Source organism: Artemia sp. Qi Xiang Cuo, chromosome 8 (genome assembly GCF_049724085.1).
Source record: "Artemia sp. Qi Xiang Cuo chromosome 8, ASM4972408v1, whole genome shotgun sequence".
NCBI classification, from domain to species: domain Eukaryota; kingdom Metazoa; phylum Arthropoda; class Branchiopoda; order Anostraca; family Artemiidae; genus Artemia; species Artemia sp. Qi Xiang Cuo.
Window position 1 is genome coordinate 64,262,115 of NC_142801.1, and position 14,342 is coordinate 64,276,456.

General features: G+C 37.9%; 1 protein-coding gene across 1 annotated transcript; it reads right to left on the reverse strand.

The window, feature by feature from the left end:
- Positions 1-1,120: 1,120 nt before the first annotated feature.
- Positions 1,121-1,450, reverse strand: LOC148949693 (uncharacterized). The gene has a single exon (XM_089092758.1). The coding sequence runs from the start codon at positions 1,448-1,450 to the stop codon at positions 1,121-1,123; it is 330 nt and encodes a 109-aa protein (XP_088948884.1).
- Positions 1,451-14,342: the final 12,892 nt, after the last annotated feature.

A 14,342-nucleotide genomic window follows, 5' to 3' on the forward strand; every position in this document is an offset into this window, starting at 1 on the left:
AGTTTCAGCTTCCAAAGAACGTTGAAGGGGACGCTGAATTCAATCAAAATATACTACTTGCCTTCAGATTTTCTAAAAGGCATATGCGCACTAGCGCAATAGCTTATCAACCTCAAAGGGTATTAAGACTAAACTTTCAAAAAATGTTAAGAGGAAACCAAAATCAAAAGATACTATGTGAATATAGATTGTCAAAAAGGCGTATCTGCTATATAGCTGGAATGGCAAAGGGTATTAAGATGAAGTTTTTAAGGAATGTTGAGGATGATGTTGAACTAAATCAAAACACAAAATGTGTATCCAGGTTGTCGACTGGGGTGTATGTGCAATATTTGAGAACATGCTAAGAGTATTAAGTTGAAACTTCCAAAGAATGCTGGGGGAGATGTTGAACTAAACAAAAAGACACAATTTACATCAAAGTCGTCAAAAGAGTTTAGCTGCAAAATTTTAGGGGTTCCTAAGTTGACATCTTAAGAGAATATGGAGCGTAATTTTGATCTAAAACAGAAGGCAATAGTTGGGTTCAAGTTGTCAACATGCTGTATCTGGAACATGTCAGGAACTTCTAAGAGTATTAGGTTGAAAATTGGCAGGAAATACTGAGAAAGATAATGAACAAAAACAAAATTCCTTATGCACCTCCAGGCTGTCAGTATGCCATATGTTGTTGATTTTTTTTCAAGTTTTTTTTTCAAGTTCAATATGGGTTTTGATTAAATTAATAAAAAAGCTTTCCTTCGTTTAGAAAGACTGGATTTTCAATTCAGAGCTGGCCATAAGTAAATCATCAGCAAATGTCGTTGGTTTGTCCTCGGCTTCTGCTAAAGACCCCGGCGTCGTTTGTGGGTGATATAGCTTGTAGCAATTTTACCAGCAATGATTTTCCAGGTAAAGAGTTGAGCCAATCTATGACTGGGCCACGAACTCCAATATGATCCAACTTTCCTAGTAATATTTCGCGGTGCATGCTGTCAAACGCTTTATTAATATCCAGAAGCACAGCTGCAGGTAAAGCACCCGAATTTAGGATTCTGTTTACGAATAAACTTAGTGAAGTAAGGGCGTCTTCGGTTGAATGGCCAGCCCTAAACCCGAATTGGCGGCTGTTAAAAAAGCCTTATTCCTTTAAATATTGGTAAAGCTGGTTTATCATTGGCGTTTCAAAGACTTTCAAGAAAACTGATAAGGTGGAGATTGGTCTATAGTTTTCTGTGTCTGTATGACATCCACCTTTGTGAAGAGGTATTATCCTTGCCTTTTTTAACGTTTCAGGAAAGACCCCTTTATCTAATGAAAGACTTACAAGGTAAGTTACAGGCTCAGCAATGATCGTCACTACTGCTTTCAGTGCCTTTGTGTGGACCAGGCAGAAACCATAAGCAGAAGAGCCCTTCAAATACTTTACAAGTAATTTGAGCTCATCTGGTGATACAGGACTCACTGCCATTGATTCCATCCACTTCGGGCCAAGGTATTACTCGTATGATTTAGCTCGTGTACCGACGAAAATTTCTTAAACCTTCATTTCAAATTAAGAAAAATTTCAAGAATTGTCTTAAACCTTCATTTCAAATTAAGAAAAATTAATGCAGTAATTATATTGAATATAATTAAAGGCGACGCTCAGATCACCCTATGCAGCTTCAGAATTTAAATCATAATCTGGTATTTCAATTTTTAAGTACAAAACTTAAAAAGCTGAAAAATATGAATAATGTTATCCTATCATTCATAACCTATACATATAACCTAGCTTAAAGGGAAGCTACTGTTCTAAATACCTATCCTCCACACCCCATAGCCTTCAAAGGGTGTTGTATTATTTACACTTTACTTAAATTCAAATATATTTAAAAGAATTTTTTTATATTTATAACATTGAAAGAGCAAAAGTGGTTATTAAATACATCTTGAATCTTGAACTGCTGAGATATCCAGGTATTATTGTTATTATTTCAAAATTTTCGGGTTTGTTTCACTAGATCTTTACTCATTATGATTGTTAGTGTGGTTTGATTTTTATTTCCTGTTGAAGCTTATAGAAATTAAACCACATTGTGCAATAAAACATATCTGGCAAAAAAGCTTTTAAAGGTCTAAAGAGAAGACGAGAGCAATAGCCCTATTCCTGTATATAGTAGTTTCCTTTCTTTTAAGTTTGACTTGATAACTTTTTTTAATTCCTACTCATTTTGAGTGCTATTTGACCATGTATTATCTTTGATCTTTATGATTTCATGTGGTTATTTACTTTATTTTCTGTTTGTTCCGGGTTTCATTGGTAGTAATTTCTGGTCGTTTTAACTTTGGATTGTTATAGGACTTCATATTAGTTGTCTTAGGCTTTAGGCTCATTACTTTTCTGTGAAAAAATTCTCCTTCCGATAAGCCTTTTTTAACACAATACAAGGAGAAAACTTGAGCTGAAGTTATTACATCAGCTGATTCAAATACCTGTTCATAATTTGTTAAACTGAAGACTAAAAAGGCATAATGATTCAGACACTTCCCCATCATTAATCCAAACGGGAAAATTTCGTCAACACAACCTCTCCCCTCCCCAAAACCGCGATTTTAAATTGTATCTACAGCAACTCTTTGTCTAACGAGCATCATAACCAGGGGTGGATCTAGAGCAAGATCTTGGGGGACCAATGTGATAAGGGTGCAAATAAGCAGAATCTTGGTGGGGGTTATAACAATGTCGCCAATAATTGACGAAATTGACAAATTTATTTTAAAAAAAGAGTGAAAAACAGAAAAAAAACAGGAATAAGGGAGCCAGAAAAATCTTTGGGGGCCCCGGGTCCCTCATCCTCCTTAATCCACCAGTGATTATAACGCTAAGCAATTTTGTTTTTAAGCTTTCCAAGCTAATGCGTCTGAAATTACGACACTCAGTCTTATTATTACCATTCTTAAAAGGGGCTTAATTATAGTTTTCCTAAATTCATTAGCTACTTCCATTTTTCTAATCATAGTCTCTAGTGTCTTATCTCTAACTTCGTAAACACCAGATTTCCACTACTTCTTTGTCGCACTTTTAGCACCAGAGGCTTTTTTTTCCATTCAGTCTGTACTATCTCTAAATTCTCCATCCAAAGTAAATCTTCCTGCACTTCCAAATAGTCAAAGAAGTTTTATTCTCTTAAATATTATTTATCTCAACTTTATCAAGGTTTAGTATATTCTGAAAATTCTCTGGCCCTCTCTTCTTAACAACTTCCTTATAACTAATTGATGCTCTGATCCTATGCTTAGCTTGTACAAGCCCAAATTAACTACTTTCTCTCAACTTTTCAACATTCATATACAGTATCTACCGTTTCATCGTCTGGCTGCATTTTCTTGATCAACGGCAATTTTGTTTATGGCTTCCTTTTCATTCATACCCTAATGCTTTCTCGACCTCCCTTACTTTCCTCTTATTCTCGCATGACCTATCACTCGGAAAAGTCTTGTACAAAACCCTCTTCTCTTCTATCAAGCTAAAATTATACCACTAAATGATCATCTTCTGCTGTTTTCCAGTCTATTTTCATAAAATCATTCCATCCATCTTCTCCATTTTCATATTCCAAACTCTCAAGTTTCATACCAAACTGTTCTTGGAAACTACCTTTCGAATTCTCATCTTGGATTCTGCCACTGTCCTTACTACTTGGTTTACTACCTGCTAGTACCGATTAATAAATTTCTGCTTTAACGTAGGCTAAATCTTTAATTTACGCTACCCTACGATGCTATATTTTTATTTTAAAAATACCATATTTGCTTTTAACAATGCTATCAATACTACTTAATTGACGGATAGATGTAGAGAGCAAAAAGCATATTTGGAGAGTAAATGTATGTCTGGCTTTACAACACCAAGTCTGCCTTGATTTGTTTGAGTTGAAATTATAAATCCATATGTCGAAATGAAATTGCGTGTTTATGATATCACCCTTTTTTATTTTTCATTACCTTAAGTGAGCAACTGATACTTATCAAGTGTGGCAATTAGCTTTCTCAATAAAAAGATTATGATACATGCATGCCATTTACTTTAGTTAGATCATATTGTATTGTGATGATTTTCACGATAGTGTTTTTCTTATTACCCAATGATTATCGATGCAAATAGTCCTATTTAGCAGTAGAAGTGACCCTATAACTCGTGTCACGCACCCCTGCTGCCACCTACAACTTTTTTAACATCATATATTGACACGAGAACCACGTGGTTTATGGTTTTTGTCAGTGAGAATTTGAAAAACATGAATTTTCTCACATTTATGTCTGTTTTCATGGATGGTTATGTGTGTTGGTCGATTTATTTGATGTTTTTCATGGATGTTTAATGGTTTTTGTCAGTGAGAATTTGAAAAACAGGAATTTTCTCACATTTATGTCTGTTTTCATGGTTTTTGTCAGTGAGAATTTGAAAAACTAAGTTTGTGTGTGTGTGTGTGTGTGTGTGTAAGTTTTTGTGTGTGTGTAAGTTTTGGAGTGTGTGTGTGAGTTTTAGTGTGTGTGTGTGTGTGTGTTAGTTTTGTGTGTGTGTGTGTGTGTAAGTTTTTGTGTGCATGTTAGTTTTTGTGTGGATGTTAGTTTTAGTGTGCATGTGTTAGTTTTTTTTTGTGTGTGTTTGTGTTTTTAAGTTTGTGTGTGTGTGTGTGTGTAAGTTTGTGTGTGTGTGTGTGTGTAAGCTTTGACGTTTGGGTGTAAGTTTTCGTGTGTGTGTGTGTAAGTTTTCGTGTGATTGTGTTTTTTTTTTTGTGTTTGTATTTTTTTGGGTGTGTGTGTAAGTTTTCGTGTGTGTGTGTAATTTTTTTGTATGTGTGTGTGTGTGTAAGTTTTTGTGCGTGTGTGTGTGAGTTTTTTTGTGTTCATGTGTAAGTTTTTGTGTGTGTGTGTGTGTGTGTGTGTGTGTGTGTGTGTGTGTGTGTGTAAGTTTTTGTGTGTGTGTTAGTTTTGGCGTGTGTGTGTGTGAGTTTTCGTGTGTTTGTGTGTGTAAGTTTTGTGTGGGTGTGTGTGTGTAAGTTTTTGTGTGCATGTAAGTTTTTGCGTGCATGTAAGTTTTCGCGTGCATGTGTAAGTTTTTGTGTGTGTGTGTGTGTGTGTGTGTGTGTAAGTTTTTGTGTGTGTTAGTTTTTGCGTGTGTGTGTTAGTTTTAGTGTGTGTGTGTGTTAGTTTGTGTGTGTGTGTGTGTGTGTGTGTGTGTAAGTTTTTTTGCAGGTGTGTTTGAGTTTTTTTTTGTGTTATTGTGTTAGTTTTTGTGTGAGTGTGTGGGTGTGTAAGTTTTTTTGTGTGTGTATGTTTTTGTGTGTGTGTGTGAGTTTTAGTGTGTTTGTGTGTGTGTGTGTAAGTTTTTTGTGTGTGTAAGTTTTTGTGTGAATGTAAGTTTTTGTGTGCATGTAAGTTTTCGTGTGCATGTGTAAGTTTGTGTGTGTGTGTGTAAGTTTTTGTGTGTGTATAAGTTTTTGTGTCGTCTAATGTGAATTTCAACCATTCAGGCTGGTGGACTAAGACCCTAATTCTGAGCTAGTGAATTTCCACCATTCAGGCTGGTGGACTGAGACCCCAATATTGAGCTAGTGGATTTCCACCATTCAGGCTGGTGGACTAAGACCCCAATTCTGAGCTAGTGAATTTCCACCGTTCAGGCTGGTGTACTGGGACCCTAATATTGAGCTAGTGGATTTCCACCATTCAGGCTGGTGGACTAAGACCCTAATTTTCCAACTCTTGCATTTCATGACAGAAATTCAAAATGAACAAGCCTGAAATAGCAAACTAGTCATCCCAGACTATTGGTTTCAGACAACAAACACCAATGATGGACTAAGAATCCTAGCTCTGAAAAGTTCAAATAGCAAACTACACATCCCAAATCGTAATTTTCTGACAACAAACACCTATGAAAGGCTATGAAACCTAGCTAATAAAAGCCGGAAATAGCAAATTAACCATCTCAAATCACAAATTTCAGACAGCACTCACCTATGAACGGCTAAGAAATCCAGCTCGGAAAAGTCAAAAAATAGCGACCCACACATCCAAAATCATAGGTTTCAGACAACACATACCTATGAAAGACTAAGAAATCTAGCTTAGAAAAGCCCAAAATAGTAATTTACATATCCCAAATCCTAGTTTTCAGACAACACTCACCTAAGAACGGCTAAGAAACCTAGCTCAGAAAAGTCAAAAATAGCCAACTAGTTACCCCAAACTATAGGTTTCAGACAACAAACACCTATGAAAGGCTAAGAAATTCAGCTCAGAAAAGTCAAAAGTATCAATCCACCCATCCCAAATCATAGGTTTCAGACAACACACACCTATGAAAGACTAAGAAATCCCACTCAGAAAAGTCCAAAATAGTAATTTACATATCCAAAATCATAGGTTTCAGACATCATTCACCTATGAAAGACTAAGAAACCTAGCTCAGAAAAGCCTGAAATAGCGAACCTATTCATCCCAAACTAGAAGTTTCAGACAACAAACGCCTATGACGGACTAAGAATCATAGCTCTGAAAAGTTCAAATAGCAAACTATACATCCTAAATCATAATTTTCAGACAACGCATACCTATGAAAGGCTAAGAAATCTAGCTCAGAAGAGATAAAAATAGCAAACCACTCATCCCAATCATAGGTGTCAGTCAAGACACACCTAGGAAAGACTAAGAAATCCAACTCAGAAAAGTCAAAAATAGCAAACTACATATCCCAAATCATAAGTTTCACTCAACACACACCAACGAAAGACTAAGAAACCTAGCTCATAAAATCCTGAAATAGCAAACTACTCATCCCAAACTATTGGTTTCAGACAACATTCACCTAGGAAATACTAGAAAACCTTAACTCAGAAAAGCCTGAAATAGCAAACTAGACATCCCAAATCATAATTTTCTGACAACACATACCTATGAAAGGCTAAGAAACCTAGCTCAGAAAAGTCGAAAATAGCAAACTACACATCCCAAATCATAGGTTTCAGACATCACACACCTATGAAAGACTAAGAAATCCAACTCAGAAAATCCCGAAATAGAAATTTACATATCCCAAATCATAAGATTCAGACAGAATTCACCTACGAAATACTAAGAAACCTTAGCTCAGAAAAGTCTGAAATAGCCAACTACTCATCCCAAACTCAAAGTTTCAGACAACAAACACCTATGAGTGACTAAGAATCCTAGCTATGAAAAGTTCAAATAGCAAACTATACCTCCCAAATCATAATTTTCTGAAAGGACACACCTATGAAAGGCTAAGAAATCTAGCTCAGAAAAGTCAAAAATAGCAAATTAACCATCCCAAATCATAGGTTTCAGTCAACACACACCTACGAATGGCTAAGAAATCCTGCTCAGAAAAGTCAAAAAATAGCAACCCACACATCCCAAATCATAGGTTTCAGACACCACACACCTACGAAAGACTAAGAAATCCGGTTATGAAAAGTCAGAAAGGGAAATTACATAGCCCAAATCATAGGTTTCAGACATCACGCACCTATGAAAGACTAAGAAATCCAACTAATAACAGACATAAATATTAATTTACATATCACAAATAATATGTTTCAGTCATCATTCACCTACGAAATACTAATAAACCTTAGCTCATAAAAGTCTGAAATAGCAAACTACTCATCCCAAACTCGAAGTTTCAGACAACAAACACCTATGAGTGACTAAAAATCCTAGCTCTGAAAAGTCCAAAAAGCAAACTATACCTCCCAAATCATAATTTTCTGAAAGGACACACCTATGAAAGGCTAAGAAATCTAGCTCAGAAAAGTCAAAAATAGCAAATTAACCACCCCAAATCATAGGTTTCAGTCAACACACACCTACGAATGGCTAAGAAATCCTGCTCAGAAAAGTAAAAAAATAGCAACCCACACATCCCAAATCATAGGTTTCAGACACCACACACCTACGAAAGACTAAGAATTCCGGTTATGAAAAGTCAGAAAGGGAAATTACATAGCCCAAATCATAGGTTTCAGACATCACGCACCTATGAAAGACTAAGAAATCTAACTCAGAAAAGCCCGAAATATTAATTTACATATCCCAAATCATAAGTTTCAGACAGCATTCACCTACGAAATACTAAGAAACCTTAGCTCAGAAAAGTCTGAAATAGCCAACTACTCATCCCAAACTCGAAGTTTCAGACAACAAACACCTATGAGTGACTAAGAATCCTAGCTCTGAAAAGTCCAAAAAGCAAACTATACCTCCCAAATCATAATTTTCTGAAAGGACACACATATGATAGGCTAAGAAATCTAGCTCAGAAAAGTCAAAAATAGCAAACTAGACATCCCAAACTATAGGTTTCAGACAACAAACACCTATGAAAGGCTAAGAGATCCAGCTCAGAAAAGTCGAAAATAGCAATCCACCCATCCCAAAATCATAGGTTTCATAGAACACAAACCTACGAATGGCTAAGAAATCCAGCTCAGAAAAGTCAAAAATAGCAAACTACATATCCCAAATCATCGGTTTCAGACACCACACACCAACGAAAGACTAAGACACCTAGCTCAGAAAAGTCAAAAATGTCAAACTAGTCATCCCAAACTATAGGTTTCAGACAACATTCACCTACGAAAGTCTAAGAAATCCAGCTCAGAAAAGTCAAAAATATCAAACTAGTCATCCCAAACTATAGGTTTCAGACACCACACACCTATGAAAGACTAAGAAATCTAGCTCAGAAAAGTCGAAAATAGCAAACTACACATCCCAAATCATAGGTTTCAGACACCACACACCTACGAAAGACTAAGAAACCTAGCTCATAAAAGCCTGAAATAGCAAACTACTCATCCCAAAGTATTGGTTTCAGTCAACATTCACCTAGGAAATACTAGGAAACCTTAGCTCAGAAAAGCCTGAAATAGCAAACTACACATCCCAAATCATAGGTTTCAGACAACACACATGAACGAAAGACGGGTGCTCGGGGAGAGCCTTTGAGGGTCTGTGGGTTCCTTGAGGGTCGGTGGTCCTTTGGGGCACAGGGAGGGCCTTTGGGGCACAGGGAGGGCCTTTGGGTGTCTGGGTGACATTTGGGGACCGGTGGGGGGCCTGGGGGACCCCGTGGGGCCGTGGGGCGCTCGCGGGGCCGTGGGGGGGCCCGGGGTGGGCGGTGGAGGGTCTGGGGGGGGCCTTGGGGGGCGCGGGTGGCCGTTGGGGAGCTTGGGGGACCTTTGAGTGTCCGGGGGGGCAGTTGGGGGCCTGGGGGACATTTGGGGACTGGTGGAGGGCCTTTGGGAGCCCGGTGGACCTTTGAGGATCGGGGGCTTCCTTTGGGGTTGGGGTGGGGGATCGGAACCCTTTGGGGTTGGGTTAGAGGACCTCACAACACTGTTCAAATGAAACTTGTGTATTATAACGACCACACTCAAAACCTCTTCTAAAACCCTTTCTAAAATCTTCTTTCAAAATGTCTCTAACGGTTTCGCCGAAATAATCCCATAAAATGGATAAAACGGTTTCGCCCAAATAATCCCTAAACGTAATTTCAGCGTGTTCCTTTTGTTTGGCATCTCTGAGCTAACGCATTTCAAATTTCTAGGAAACCCTTTCCTACGTTAATCTCTTCATCTCATAAATTTTCCTAGCTAAACTATTAGGGTTTCGTTAGAATATCAATTTATCTCTCCGACTTAAAGCTCCGTGAAGCCGTATTTAAAAATAGAATTTCTATCTCTTTAGACTCCCGCATAATTCCAAGATAACAAGTGATGTGAATTATAATTCCTGACACTAAAGATCAATGAAGCCCTATTTGAAAATAGAATATTAATTTTTCTCTCTGTCCTAAAGAATGTTTATCCCTCAGACCTAAGATTAAAGAATCCTTAATGTTTCCTAATTCCCCACATCGTGAATCAATAATTTCCCCTAGCGATTATGTAAATCAAGTTCACAGGTGCTACTCGTGACAGGCCTAAAGATTAAAGAAGCCTTAATGTTTCTTAATTCTCCCCTTCGTGAATCAATAATTTCCCCTAGCGATTATGTAAATCAAGTTCACAGGTGCTATGCTCGTGAATCAATAATTCCCCCATCGATTATGTAAATCGTCCCTCATGTCATTCGCACGTGGCCAAACAACAACAGATCGATTGACCTAGACACACCCACCCATTAGACTCGATCGATAATCCTTGAATAAATTATGTCCCGTCATCCCCACGCTCGTGAATCAATAATTCCCCCATCGATTGTGTAAATCAACCCTCATGTCATTCGCACGTGGCCAAACAACAACAACAGATCAATTGACCTTGACACACCCCCTCGATTAGACTCGATCGATAATCCTTGAATAAATTATGTCCCCCATCGATTATGACAAAATTTAAATTTCAGAATGAATGAATGCTTTAAAAACATCCTTCATCGGACTTGTTGGCTAAAATTGACAAAATCTAAGTATCAGTGAGATTAAATTCTACATCAGATACATAGGATAAAATTGACAAAATCTTAATTTCAGAATGAATAAATTCATTATCAACATCCTTTGTCGGATATGTCGGATAAAATAGATAAAATCTAAATTTCAGAATATATATATATATATATATATATATATATATATATATATATATATATATATATATATATATATATATTCTGAAATTTAGATTTTATCTATTTTATCCGACATATCCGACAAAGGATGTTGATAATGAATTTATTCATTCTGAAATTCAGATTTTGTCAATTTTATCCTATGTATCCGATGTAGAATTTAATCTCACTGATACTTAGATTTTGTCAATTTTAGCCAACAAGTCCGATGAAGGATGTTTTTAAAGCATTTATTCATTCTGATATTTAAATTTTGTCATAATCGATGGGGGACATAATTTATTCAAGGATTATCGATCGAGTCTAATCGAGGGGGTGTGTCAAGGTCAATCGATCTGTTGTTGTTGTTTGGCCACGTGCGAATGACATGAGGTGTGATTTACATAATCGATGGGAGAATTATTGATTCACGAGCGTGGGGATGACGGGACATAATTTTTTCAAGGATTATCGTTCGAGTCTAATGGGTGGGTGTGTCAAGGTCAATCGATCTGTTGTTGTTTGGCCACGTGCGAATGACATGAGGGACGATTTACATAATCGATGGGGGAATTATTGATTCACAAGCATAGCACCTGAGAACTTGATTTACATAATCGCTAGGGGAAATTATTGATTCACGAAGGGGAGAATTAGGAAACATTAAGGCTTCTTTAATCTTTAGGCCTGTCACGAGTAGCACCTGTGAACTTGATTTACATAATCGCTAGGGGAAATTATTGATTTACGAAGGGGAGAATTAGAAAACATTAAGGCTTCTTTAATCTTAGGTCTGAGGGATAAACGTTCTTTAGGACAGAGAGAAAAATTAATATTCTATTTTTAAATAGGGCTTCATTGATCTTTAGTGTCAGGAATTATAATTGACATCACTTGTTATCTTGGAATTATGTGGGAGTCTAAAGAGATAGAAATTCTATTTTTAAATACGGCTTCACGGAGCTTTAAGTCGAAGAGATAAATTGATATTCTAACGAAACCCTAATAGTTTAGCTAGGAAAATTTATGAGATGAAGAGATTAACGTAGGAAAGGGTTTCCTAGAAATTTGAAATGCGTTAGCGCAGAGATGCCAAACAAAAGGAACACGCTGAAATTACGTTTAGGGATTATTTGGGCGAAACCGTTTTATCCATTTTATGGGATTATTTCGGCGAAACCGTTAGAGACATTTTGAAAGAAGATTTTAGAAAGGGTTTTAGAAGAGGTTTTGAGTGTGGTCGTTATAATACACAAGTTTCATTTGAACAGTGTTGTGAGGTCCTCTAACCCAACCCCAAAGGGTTCCGATACCCCACCCCAACCCCGAAGGAAGCCCCCGATCCTCAAAGGTCCACCGGGCTCCCAAAGGCCCTCCACCGGTCCCCAAATGTCCCCCAGGCCCCCAACTGCCCCCCGGACACTCAAAGGTCCCCCAAGCTCCCAAAGGGCCACCGGCACCCCCCAAGGCCCCCCCCAGACCCGCCACGGCCAACCCCCGGCCCCCCACCGGCCCATCGCGCTCCCCCCCGCCCACCGGGGGCCCCAAGGCCATCCCCCGGGCCCCCCATGTCCCCCAGACCCCCCCAGGCCCGCCCGGTGCCCCCAAGGCCCTCCCTGTGCCCCAAAGGACCACCGACCCTCAAGGAACCCACAGACCCTCAAAGGCTCTCCCCGAGCACCCGTCTTTCGTTCATGTGTGTTGTCTGAAACCTATGATTTGGGATGTGTAGTTTGCTACTTCAGGCTTTTCTGAGCTAAGGTTTCCTAGTATTTCATAGGTGAATGTTGTCTGAAACCAATAGTTTGGGATGAGTAGTTTGCTATTTCAGGCTTTTATGAGCTAGGTTTCTTAGTCTTTCGTTGGTGTGTGTTGAGTGAAACCTATCATGTGCGATATGTAGTTTGGTATTTTTGACTTTTATGAGTTGGTTTTCTTAGTCTTTCATAGGTGTGTGGTGTCTGAAACCTATGATTTGGGATGTGTAGTTTGCTATTTTCGACTTTTCTGAGCTGGATTTATTAGCCTTTCTTAGGTATGTGTTGTCTGAAACCTATAGTTTGGGATGACTAGTTTGCTATTTTTGACTTTTCTGAGCTGGATTTCTTAGCCTTTCGTAGGTGAATGTTGTCTGAAACCTATAGTTTGGGATGACTAGTTTGCCATTTTTGACTTTTCTGAGCTAGGTTTCTTAGTCTTTCTTTGGTGTGTGGTGTCTGAAACAGATGATTTGGGATATGTAGTTTGCTATTTATGACTTTTCTGAGCTGGATTTCTTAGCCATTCGTAGGTGTGTGTTCTATAAAACCTATGATTTGGGATGGGTTGATTGCTATTTTTGACTTTTCTGAGCTGGATTTATTAGCCTTTCATAGGTGTTTGTTGTCTGAAACCAATAGTTTGGGATGAATAGTTTGCTATTTTTGACTTTTCTGAGCTAGATTTCTTAGCCTATCATATGCGTGTCCTTTCAGAAAATTATGATTTGGGAGGTGTAGTTTGCTTTTTGGACTTTTCAGAGCTAGGATTCTTAGTCACTCATAGGTGTTTGTTGTCTGAAACTTCGAGTTTGGGATGAGTAGTTGGCTATTTCAGACTTTTCTGAGCTAAGGTTTCTTAGTATTTCGTAGGTGAATGCTGTCTGAAACTTATGATTTGGGATATGTAAATTAATATTTCGGGCTTTTCTGAGTTAGATTTCTTAGTCTTTCATAGGTGAGTGATGTCTGAAACCTATGATTTGGGCTATGTAATTTCCTTTTCTGACTTTTCATAACAGGAGTTCTTAGTCTGTCGTAGGTGTGTGGTGTCTGAAACCTATGATTTGGGATGTGTGGGTTGCTATTTTTTTACTTTTCTGAGCAGGATTTCTTAGCCATTCGTAGGTGTGTGTTGACTGAAACCTATGATTTGGGATGGTTAATTTGCTATTTTTGACTTTTCTGAGCTAGATTTCTTAGCCTTTCATAGGTGTGTCCTTTCAGAAAATTATGATTTGGGAGGTATAGTTTGCTTTTTGGACTTTTCATAGCTAGGATTCTTAGTCACTCATAGGTGTTTGTTGTCTGAAACTTCGAGTTTGGGATGAGTAGTTGGCTATTTCAGACTTTTCTGAGCTAAGGTTTCTTAGTATTTCGTAGGTGAATTCTGTCTGAAAATAATTATTTGGGATATGTAAATTAATATTTAGGGCTTTTATGAGTTAGATTTATTAGTCTTTCATAGGTGCGTGATGTCTGAAACCTATGATTTGGGCTATGTAATTTCCCTTTCTGACTATTCATAACCGGATTTCTTAGTCTTTCGTAGGTGTGTGGTTTCTGAAACCTATGATTTGGGATGTGTGGGTTGCTATTTTTTGACTTGTCTGAGCAGGATTTCTGAGCCATTCGTAGGTGTGTGTTGACTGAAACCTATGATTTGGGATGGTTAATTTGCTATTTTTGACTTTTCTGAGCTAGATTTCTTAGCCTTTCATAGGTGTGTCCTTTCAGAAAATTATGATTTGGGAGGTATAGTTTGCTTTTTGGACTTTTCATAGCTAGGATTCTTAGTCACTCATAGGTGTTTGTTGTCTGAAACTTCGAGTTTGGGATGAGTAGTTGGCTATGTCAGACTTTTCTGAGCTAAGGTTTCTTAGTATTTAGTAGGTGAATGCTGTCTGAATCTTATGATTTGGGATATGTAAATTACTATTTCGGGCTTTTCTGAGTTGGATTTCTTAGTCTTTCTTAGGT